General features: G+C 34.7%; 1 protein-coding gene across 1 annotated transcript in view; it reads right to left on the bottom strand.

Moving 5' to 3' along the window:
• LOC150086460 (uncharacterized) overlaps positions 1-12401 on the bottom strand; it is a 152812-nt gene that overhangs the window by 42863 nt on the left and 97548 nt on the right. Inside the window, exon 6 of the mRNA XM_090372173.1 lies at positions 7550-7798. Coding sequence (XP_090228299.1) covers positions 7550-7798 — 249 coding nt within the window. The remainder of the gene's footprint in view (positions 1-7549; positions 7799-12401) is intronic.

The following is a 12401-nucleotide window of genomic DNA, read 5'->3' as shown; positions in this document are numbered from 1 at the left end:
TGTAACTAATGTAATGCAATTGACAAATGGTAGCTGGGTGTTTACAGTAATTAGTATCTGATGAGTACTGCTGCTTATAAAAACTACTTGGCAATCGAATCCTGAATATATTAAAGTGAATATACAGCCAATCTTTAGCTATTTTTCTTTTTGGAAACACAGTAGTAAGATGTACAATAGATACAAGTATATAAGATATTCACTTTTTCCAGTTTCCAATAAGAAATTGCTAATTCTTTGAACATGCTACTTCTTTTCATAATTCATTTTGGGGGACATGATTATACCTGTGGTATATCCAAAACTGTTGTACGAAGAGGTGCATTATATTGAGGTTGCAATACAATTGAATTTACAGAGAAGCCGAAATCAACAAGAGCAATGTCAATTGTCATCTATGACCATAGGTTTTGCTTTTATGGCCTTCTATATAACAAAATACTGTATATGCTTACTGCTTTCGTTACAGTTTTGTGTGCAGTGTAATAAAATTTTATAATGAAAATGAAAAAAAAAAAAAAAAGGGTAGTAATAACTGGATTAAAAAACAGACAGTGATTCTTGATACAGATTTTATTGTAATACACCACCATGCAGGATGGCTATAAAAAAAGGGCTGTAGTTAGCTGATCTCAGAAGGATGGAATGGGGTTTTCCCTTTAGAGTTATTATTAGAGTTATTAACATACATACCAAAGTACTACATATTCAGGCACCTCCGTAGCCAGGTGGGAAGGAGCAGCAACAGCAGTGCGTAGCACACGCTTCTTGATTAGACCAGTGTTCGAGCCCATCACCACCAAATACGGAGGATGCGGAAAGGTCAGGAAATGACCAAAACATATTCCCGGAGCAATATGGCCTTAGTTGCTAATGCTCCTAAAAAAAAACCAAAATAACAAATAACTACATATTCACACACCAAGGCCTCAGTAGTCAACGCACACAAATATCTGAATAATCAATTTGAAAGGCATTGGGAAAAATTTAGGCTGAATTTAAAAGCTGAGTTAAAATAATTCCTGCACGAGAATACAAAATATTTATATCTAAACTTACAAAAAAAACTAATGGAAAGTTTGCTGCATAGGCTATGTCCTGAATTTAAGGCCAAACTGGTGTAAACCAACTTTTGCTTTTAATACAGGAGATAGCCTATGCAGCAAACTTTTTATTAAAATTTGCTTTTTAGTCACTTATATACATAAAAATGTTATGATAAATTATTATATATATTGATGCAATGTGAAAAGATGTTAGTTCATAACAGAGATATCAATTAAAGCATTACACTGAGTGTTCACAGACGGATACAATAAATTTCTTAATTTCCACATAACTTCTTTAGCAGGTAATCTGGAACTGCCTCTGCCCTGAAATTTAATACTGTAAGAGGTAAAATTATAGTGATCCCCATAACAGAACCAGAGGGATTTACAAAAAGTAGAAAACCATTAAAACTGGATAATTTGACCCCCCCAAAAAACACATTCAGTCAATCAATAATGCAGGAAGTTAAGCTTCAAATACTAGAATAAAATAGTCACAATTAATTTAAAACTAATTGTCACAACTAGTCACAATTAGTTTTAAATTAATCAGACTCAAATGATTAAAGAACAATGTTCACCAATCAGAGCCTTGCAGGTTACAATAATAGTTCTTGGCAAAAATCACAGCTCTGGCTCACAAATTTCTTTTGGATAGTACTGTGTTGTTATCTGTAATTGTTATACTTACAAAAATTCAGATTGGTAAGTAACTCCTCAAAGATCCTAATTTTATAAATTATTTACATTTACATGAATTATTCAAAATTTACAGATGTGATCTACAACTGTATATGCAGAATTTTTTGTCCACAAATGATTCTTAGTGTTCCAATACTTTGATAAATAGTTAGTATGAATCAGGGCTGTAATACTCAATACGTTCTACGTTGATAATAATATTTGCAAAATAATAAGAGGAGTTTACCTCAATATAGTATGTAGAACACTTCCGTATGATACCCTTCAGAAATTAAAACGGAAAAAACAAAAAAACCGACAACTTACCAGTACATTAGAGTAAAATATAAATAATTAAAAAACCAATTTAACACAATTCAAATCAAATTAATGCAATTAAAAGAATCTAACGAAAATATTCAAAACGATTTTCCTTCCTGAAGCTGACAACACTTTTGACCATATCGTGATCACAGGAATGAAAATTACAGAATCGGGTTAAACCTGAAACTTAAATAGTGATTATTTGTCTTCCCGCATGCGCGTAAAGGTCTATGCATCGGAGATCAAATATGGCTGACGAACATTAACAGAATTCTCGTGTAATTTAATTTCTATGGTTTCTGCAATTAAGAGTCACATATAATTACATCGAACATTAAGTATTTTAGCCTCGTTAAATAAAAAAGTATGTTTTTCGTTAATGGCATGAAAGGCTAATTCTGACGCTGCTGAACGAGAAGCACGAACTGAGGCTTCATGTTGATTTACACGAATATTAAGAGAAAATCGCGTTGAACCTTGGTAAGACGAGTCACAATCACCGCAAGAAATGTTGTATACCAGATCGTTAATTTGTGTTGTGAACGCGGAAAGAACCGAGCGATTGTTCAGTATAGTGTGTAACTTCCGTATTGGCCTGGCTACAATTTTAAATTCGATATCTTTAAAGAATCCATTAAGCTGTTTGTGCCACTGTTCAACGTATGGGACAGAAATAAAGTATTTTTTGATATTACTATTGTTGGTTGGTGTAGTATTTTGTATCCTATCCTTAGCCTGTACTCTAATTCGGTTTATTGTGGCAATGGAATAACCCCTGTTTAAGAACCTGCTAGTTAATATTTGTATTTCTGAGTCCAAAGCAGATTCCGTCGTTGAATATTTATAGGCATTTAGAAATTGATTAAAGATAATCGATCTTTTGTAGGTGAACGGGTGATAGCTATTATAATGTAGAAGCATACCGGTGTTTGTAGGTTTTCGATAGATGCTAAATTGTATTTTATTCGAGTCCCGGGTAAGCGTGAAATTTAGAAAGTTTAATGACTTTGTATCCATATCCTCCCTTTCCAATGTAAATTTGAGTCTAGAATGAATATTATTAAATGAATGTAAAATGCTTGGACAGTACTACTATCCGTAATAACTAGAACATCGTCTAAATACCTCCCATAGTATGTGATACGGGGTCGAAAAGGTGTCAAATGTATATGCTCAATCGTTCAGGATAGCCTTTGGATACCTGGCTTTTTGCATCCATTTTACATGTCCATACCATGTTAAACACTTTTCTTTGATAGTGTCAATAATATTCTTTTTCACTTCCATTTTCTCTCTTATGTCTTCATTCCATTTTCTGTCTCTTCTAGAAATTCTTGTTGAATGTCTCCAAAAATCCATTTCTGTGGAGAGCAATTTGTTTTCCTCTCACCTATTCAACATCCAGGTTTCCGCTCCATAGAATAATGCTGATAGTCTTTCTGCTATCTGAAATTCTCTTATTGATCTCTGATTGGGATGATCCATCACTTTGTAAGATTGATCCCAAATATTTGAATTTATTGACTTGTTTGATTTTAAAACCTTCAATATTTAGAATGTGTCCTGATCCTGAAGACAACATTTCAGTCTTGCTAAAATTGATTTTTCAATACAGATTTTAATGGTAATCCCTTGTTTATATTCCTCAAACAATTTATGGCATGCGTAGTCTGTATCTTCTAAGTCTTGTACGATCAGCACCTGATCATCTGCAAAAAGTAAATTGTGAATATAGGTGTTCTTATTGATCAGCAATCCCATTTTATTGCATTTTTTTGACCAGGATCTTAGGCAGATATTGATAAAAAATTTGAAAAGTGTTGGTGACATGCAATAGTCTTGTAATGAGCCTTTTGAAGTGTGGAATTCAGGTGACAAAGCTGATCCCACTTTAATTCTGCATCTATTATTCCTGTAAATTTTCTTAATAATGTTAATCAATTATCCACCAATATTTGCCTCTTTCAGTGCTTCCCATAAGTTTTCTTGGAACACTGTCATATGCCTTTTCAAGGTCAATGAAAATCATAAAGATTTCTTTTCCTTTTCGATTGCATTTCTCAGGATCTGTCATACTGTTGAGATATGGTCTATACATGACTTCCGACTGAAAAACCACTTTTTTTTTTCTGAGACCTTGATTCGGGCTTCTAAATGGTTCCCAATCCATTTTCCAAGAATCTTTAACAGTGAGTTCAGGATGCATATTCCTCTGTAATCTGAACAGCTTTTCTGGTCGCCCTTCTTATAACTTGATGTAATATATCCTGTTGTCATTTCTTTTGGTATTTCTTCTCCTCTGAGCATATTATTTAACAGTTTTTGTATCAAAACAGCCACTCCTCTTCCTCCATATTTCAGAAGTTCTATATAAACTCCTCCAGGTCCAGGTGATTTGCCATTCCTTCCCTCCTTTAGTAAGAGTTCCACTTCCCTAACAGAAACTTTTAAGCCTGAGACTTCCACACCGAAATCCTCCACCATCTTGAACTCTTTCCGGTCTTCTTTTAAAAGTCCTTCATAGTACTTCATCCAATCTTTCAAAGGTATTAATTGCAAACCAGTGTTGTGTTTATTCTATTTTCTCAAGTCTTTGAGGACCTTCTGCAATTCCGCTGATCGCTTGAAGCCCAATTTGCTATAATAGTCACACACTTCTTTTCCCATTCTTCATTTTTTGCTTCTACTACCAACTGATTGGCTATTTTCTTCTTTTCAACATATATATTCCTATATGCATCATTCCTATCAGCCAGCCATTTCTGACATGCAAGTTTTTTTCCCTCTACAGCAGCTCTTACTTTCTCTGTAATCCAGGTCTTTTTTGGTCCTTGGATCTTCTTTTTTACCTAGGATTTCATGAGTTATTTTTTAAATATTTGTAGATTTCTTCAGTATTACCTTTTATCTCTATGTTAATTGCAGCATCCAATCTCTGGGTGAAGTTGTTTCTAATGCTGTCGTCCTGAAGTAGTTCAACTACTTCAGGATCCACTTATTAAATTGATCCACTTGTAGCATTTCTCCTTGCCTGCATAGTTGGTTGTCCACTCTTATTTTCTTAATCCAGTTCCATCTCAGTGTTGTTTTAACAAGAAAATGGTCAGATCCACATTTGGCTCCTCTATAAACTCTGACATCCTTCAATACATATGTCCCCGATGTTTTGAAATAATGTCATCTATAACTGATCTAATTTGTCTTGTCTCCTGCAACCAAGTATATTTATGGATATCCTTGTGTTGGAAAAATGTGTTGTTTATTCTCAAGTCAATCTGTGCACAAAGATTGAATAGTCTATCTCCATTGTCATTCCTCTCTTTTTTTCCAAATCTACCAATAATTTTGCTATTTTGTTCAGCTCCTACTCTTGCATTGAAATCCCCCATTAAAAATATCTCTTTGTTCTTAGGGATTTTTTCTATTAGTTCTCTCAAATCCTCCCAAAATTCACCCTTCAAGATATCAGTGGTGTCATTAGTTGGGGCATATATTCCCAAAATACATAATTCTCTCCTATACATTGTCAAATCCAATGAGATAATTCTTTCATTAATAAATTGCCAGTTTTTGATGTTATGTCTCAATTTCTTTTTGACAGCAATAGAAACTCCTGCTCTTGTTCTTTCACTCTTATTGACTCCACTCCAAAAATGGTAGTGTTCTCCCATTATTTCCTCTCCACATCCCTTTTTCTTTGTCTCTGATAACACAACTATGCTATGTCTAAATTGAATTTTTGAAGTTCATCCAGAAGAAATTTTCTTTCAGTTGAAAGACCATGAATATTCCAGCATCCCAAAATCATTGTCCTTTTCCATTTGCTGAGTCGTTCCCAAAAGCGCAGTCCATTTTCATTTCCACTTGTAGGTTGTTTAGCATGTGTATTTTTTACACTGAACGAAAAGCTAGCCTGTTGCAGCAACCCCCAACCTGGAAGACCAGGGTATCTTATAAGTTTTATATAAGATTAAAAAAAAAAAAAAAAGAAAAGGTTTACTGTATATTTTTGTATAGTGATGGGCTATTTTTTTATTTAAATGGAAAAAAATTGCACAATGGTGTAAAATGAAAAAATTTGCTTATAGTCCAATGCATATTTAGTCCCATGGTGATATCACTTGTAGCCTAATTTGTGATTTTCTGCTTAGTCTGGGAATAATGGTAATGGTTACCATGCTATAGAATGGTAGCTTCCATAATAGGATGGATATGAGATCCCATTACGGATGGTGTTTGGGCCAGATATAATTATATAAAGCACCTCAACCTAGGATCAAAGATAACAATTGTAGGTATGGTTGATAATCTTGCCATCCCAAGGATTAAGATGATTGTGTCATTCACACTGGGTGCTCAGAGATTGCAGAATGAGAAAAGTTAGCAGTAAGAATATCACATGCATATCCTGCAATATGATCCTTGAGCCTTCTACAAGATCCTGCCCCCCCACTGTACGTGATAGACTCCATTCCACATGAAAGATAGTATTGGGGGGCAGTCTTGATAAAGGCCTGGTGCTCCTTGCAAGAAAGCTGGGTACACTGAATACAGCAACTGCATGGCATTCTAGCAAGATGCTCAGATATGCTTAAGTAGTGAAGAATATAAAAAGGGGCAACAACAAAATTGAGTGGTAGGGATATTGGGAGAGGAGAGAATAGCTGAGTCTAATCACAAGTCAGAAGTTCCAGGGTATCAAGGATGTGGAGAGGAAAATAACCACACCTTACTAGATACTGTTTTAGTCAAACTTCAATTGTTTTCAGCAGGATACATCCTTAGAAATAGAAATCACAGATAACTACAATTTAAATTACTGTTACACCACAATAATTATTTTTAAATAAAGGTAATTATCTCAGGTAATTATAATTACCTTAAATAAAGGTAATTACTGCAGGGTAACAGGGAATTTCTATGGGATTTTATAGGCAGTTTAATATACCCACTTTTAAACTGAATGTGTGTTTTGGTAGAAGACATTTAAGTGAATCTGACTTTTCTAGTATGATAATTATTAAATCAAGAAGTTAATACTTGTATATGACTATTTGAATGAAAGTATGAGGAGAGTTTTCTTGTAATATGTGCCCTCTATTCATACATCAAGTTAAAATTCAATGATAAGATTCAATGTCACATTAAAATTTAAAAAATATACACAGTAACTTTCAGGAAAAGCAGGAAAAGTTCCTTGTCCCTCTCTGTGTTTTTGTGTTTGGCAAGGTTTAAAAATGGAAATAATGTAAATTCAGAAAAGATATTTCACATTACGTGTATATGTGTCTTAATTAATAAAAGTTATATAGCATACTTATTTTTTTCTACTCCTTCGTTTCTGGTCATTAAGAGTTCACAATTCACTTTATCAAAAAAACAGCATTAACAGTGAAAAAATCAGAATAAAAATGTGTAAAAGAAGAAAAAAAAAAATCACCAATCATAAAGCATCTTTTTTTCGGAACAAGGACAATACAAATTATATAATTTACCTCAAGAATACCCTTAACTCAGATTTTGAAGTGCTGTCTTCTAGAGGAAATCGCTTATGCATACCTTCTAGTAACATGATAGAAAAGGATTTAAATGTTTTCACACTGGTGTGCAAAGCAGCAAAACTGTCAAAATGCACTGGGTACATAATGACTTTCTGTGTAAGAACTTCTTTCAGAAGAGAATAAACCAAGCCAAAGCTACATTTTTTCTTGTGTTGTAGAAGAAAACTGCAAGCAAGCCAACGGCTGAAATAAAAAATTAAAAATTATTAATTTAAAAATGTAGTATTTAATATTAAATTTTAAGTATTTGATATGACAAACTATACATGCTTTAATTTTTTTCTCTTATATTGAAAAGATAAAAGCTGTATTCTAACTTACTAAATTTTATAAAAATGACTAATTATTTTTAATACAAATCTCAGAGGTTATTTTAGAAATGAGAGGTTATTTTCATCCTCTCAGAGATTATTTTCATCCTTTTAAAGAATCCCATTTCTTCAAAAAATCATTATAAACACTTGAAAAAGTTCCAATGACAGGAAAGCTAAACTTTTTCTGTATAAGTAATTATAAATAAAAATAAGTCTTTTGCTTCTGGGATATGACCTATTTGGTTCATCCCTTATTTAAAATAAAGTTAAAAAAGAGAGCCTGATTTAAAAATCATAGTGCTATCAGTAAATTTTATTTTATTGTTTTTATTTATATATTTTATATAATTATATATTTATTTATTTTTGTGGATGACTCTTGAAACCTAAATTATTCCAGAACTATAGATGAGAGAGGGTTAGGAATCTGAAAGAATCTTATGATTACTGGACTTATTCAATATTAAGAAAATAGTGAACGAGGATGGCAGTGTGGATAAATAAGGAACTGGCAACATTAAGAGAGTGAAAAAAAAAAGAGACAGCATGAGATAGTTATAAAAAAATTAAAAACTCTGAAGCATATAACAGCTATAAGTTGACCAATAACAGTAACACAGAAATTGATCTTTTGGCAAAGGTTAAGTATGAGAAATCATGGGATAAAAGGGAAATTAAAGGAATAAAGGAGTTATATATATATGTAAAACTCTTTGATAACCCAGCTGATGAAATGCATGACAAATACAATGCATAATCTATTTAGGAAAGATAGAAGGGGTGGAGGAGTCATGTTTCTTATCAAGAAAAGGCTGTGCAAGTAAGGCTGAGCCATTTGAAATTAGTGATGTCATAATTACAGATGATTGTTTATTAAAAAAAACTTTTGAGCATAAAGGCAAGTAAGGCTGCTAGAGTTAGCATTAGTAGAGGAAAATGATTCAAGAAAGCAAGCATATTCAGCATCAGCCAAAAAAAAAAAAAATAAAATAAAACCTCCCATTTCACCACTCCATTCATTCCAAATGCCTGTCCAACTCAGCCATAAATTTATTTAGGCTATCAACTTCCACAACAAAAGAGATAGAAGTCTGTTCCACCAATCAACTACCTGCTGGCTAAGGGAAAATTTCTGCACATCTATTCTACAACTGTCTTTCCTCAATTTGAATCTATGCTCCCTCAGGTTCTTAATCTGAGCAAGAGGAAGAATCCTATCAGCATTCAGCTTGCTCAGCCCATTAAAGGCCTTATACACCTCAATCAGATCATCTTGCATGTGCCTACTCTCCAGGTGCAGCAATTTGAAGAACTTGGTAAGGGCATTTCTTGGTAAGAGCACCCCTTTGTTCCTCTCACCAATCTTGTTGCCCTTCTTTGTACTCATTCTAGCAACTCAACAGCCTTCCTAAAATGAAGCCTCCAGACCTGTACACAGTACTCAAGGTGTGGCCTGACCATTGCCTTGTACAACGGGATAATCACCTACCTGTCCCTGCTAGTAAACTTCTTACATATCATTGAAAAGACTCCATGATCTGCCCTGGCAGCCTGTCTGCACTGCTCACACTGCATTAATTCCCTTAATGCCAAACTTCTTATCTCGACTTTGCAATTACACTCAGTTCTTTTTCACTTTCCACTTCCCTGAGTGTAGTACCACACAGTTGGTACATCTCTCTTTTTGGTTATTGCTACCCATATGCAGTACTTTGCATTTGTCAATGTTAAACTTCAGTTGCCACTTCTCAGGCCATTTGCCCAACTTATTCAGATCCAGATGGAGTAGCATACTGTCTTTACTGTCATTAACAACCCTGCCAACCTTTGTATCATCTGCAAACTTGGACATCAAGCCTGATATACCTTCATCAATATCACTGATGAATACACGAAACGACAATGGGCCCAGCACTGAACCCTGGAGAACTATACTAATAACATTCGTCCATGAAGAGCAGTGTCCATTGATTACCACTCTCTGTCATCTCCCACCCAAACATCCCTTTATCCATTCTAGCAACTTACCCTTAATGCCATACGGCTCCAATTTGTACAGCAGTCTTCGATGTGCAAGAGTATCAAAAGTTTTCTTGAAATCCAAGTATATGATATTAAAGTTATTTTTTGCATCCAATTCCTTTGTGACCATGTCATAGTACCCAAACATAGTACCTAGACAAGACCTACCTTTAACAAACCCATGTTGTGTCTTAACTATTACAGTAATACCCCGACTTACGCTACCCCGACTTACGCGAACTCGGAGTTACGCGGTTCTTGATTTTTTCGTTTGGCAACGCTGCCGCCCACTATCTTCAAGGTCGTTTTTCATATGTTATCGATATACGGTGCGACGGCGGAGAATGAGAGCGAAAGATGAACAAAATTCAACTTTGCTGCTTTTATGTTTTTTATATCAGTGAAGGGGAAACACATTTCACCATAATAACGTAAAAACCAACACAATTCCAGCTATCGGTATAATCGCAAATGCAATTAGATCGAGTTTACTACTAGTTTATAACAGATTTCACTAGCAGAAACGCAACTGGATTTTTATTGTTTTATGGTAGTAACCCCTAGAAATGTGAGGTGTTAATAGTGTATGTTAATAGTGCCTTTATGGTGTTGTTTATTCAGTTACTACATGCGCGCAGCTTTGTTTATGCGTATCAAGCGTGCCTCCTCGTTTTGTAATTGTGCTTTATTCCCTAAAAATGAGTAAAATACTTAATTAAAAGGTGTGAAAAGGAAGCATCCTGGTGAAGACACTGCAGATTCAGAGAGAAAAAGAAAAGCAATTATCGATAAACAGAGGCGGACTGGGTCAAAAATTCTTACCCGGGAAAATTTATAGTGGCCTCATACTATGGTTTATGGCCAAAATCACACCGGCCCACCGGGGTTTCCCCGGTAAGGCTTATGGCCAGTCCGCCTCTGTCGATAGAGAAAAAATATGAAATTGTGAAACGCTTTGAGCGAAATGAAAGACCATGTGATATTGCACGTGCTACAGGCCTAAATGAAGCAACGGCGAAAAGCACATGACAATTGCAAACTTGACAGTTTGAAAATTGAAAAGGGCTCAATTGTAAAGGGCTTAAAAATTTTAGAAAACATAGACTCCAACGAAGAACGCGTTATAGCTACAAAGCAAGGAATAAAAAAATTATTAGCTTGCTACGAAGAAATTCTGCGTGAAAAAAAGAAGGCGCTGTGTCGTCAGACGAATTTGTTAGATTTTATGAAGCCATCGACATCGAAATAACTTTTTAACGTAGGTCATTTGTTTTTTTAATACATATTTTGTATTAATATGTATAAAGAACTGCAATTTTATTAATATTTTTCTTCTAAACTAGTGTTTTTGTTAGTCCTTGGTCCCAATTAAGTAAAATTTATATGTATTTATATGCAAAGTTGTACCCCGACTTACGCGATTTTCGTCGGACCCACCTATCGCGTAACTTCGGGGTATTACTGTACTGCAGTCTCGTCTAGATGTTTCTTTAAGCAGTGACTCCATTATTTTTCCCAGACCACAAGTTAAACTAACAGTTCTATAGTTATTTTTGTCACCTTTTGAATTCCCTTTGTCAATTGGTGATACATTTGCACACCTGAAGTCCATTTGGACCTTCCCTGGGTCCAAGGAAGCTCTCGTAATTATGGATAAGGGTTTGCTTACTTTCTTTGTTGCCTCTTTTATTATAAATGGATAGATCTTGTCCACCACAGGTGCCTTCCTTATGTTTAACTTCAACAATTTCTCCTCCACTTTGCTATCAGTTATTACAATATCACTTAGCTCCCTGTTAGAGTTTGATAAATTTCTGGCATTCCCCTCCTTGAATAACTCCTCATGTCTGAATGCAGATGCAAAATACTCATTCAGTTTGTTAGCTACATGAGCAGGATTATAGACAGTTGAACCACTGACATCAAGTGAAACAATCTGATTCATCCCCTTCCTTCTAGAGTTTACACAAGTAAAGATGTCTGTTTTTTATCTTTGCATCCTTTGCCAAAGATTTCTTGTAATCTGCCTTCACCTGCCTAACTTGAGAAATCCTTGGCAAAAGATGCTAAGAAAAACAGCAAGGATTTCTTTACTTATATAAACTCTAAAAGGAAGGGGATGAATCTGATCGGTCCACTTGACATCGATGGTTCGACTGTTGATGATCCTGCTCAGATAGCAAACAAACTGAATGAGTTTTTTGCATCTACATTCATACGTGAGGAATTATTAAGGTTTGAAAATGGCAGAAGGTTATCAAATTGTAGCAGGGTGCTTAATGATTTTGTAATAACCGAGAGCAAAGTGGAAGAGAAATTGTTGAAGTTAAACGTAAGAAAAGCACCTGGGGTGGATGGGATCTATCCAGTTATATTAAAGGAGACGGCAAAGCAACTAAGCAAACCCTTAGCCATAATTATGAGAGCATCCTTGGACTCAGGGGAGGTTC

The sequence above is a fragment of the Mastigoproctus giganteus genome, chromosome 4 (genome assembly GCF_048544385.1).
Source record: "Mastigoproctus giganteus isolate SK-2022 chromosome 4, ASM4854438v1, whole genome shotgun sequence".
In the NCBI taxonomy this organism is placed as follows: domain Eukaryota; kingdom Metazoa; phylum Arthropoda; class Arachnida; order Uropygi; family Thelyphonidae; genus Mastigoproctus; species Mastigoproctus giganteus.
This window is presented reverse-complemented; position numbering and strand designations above follow the sequence as displayed.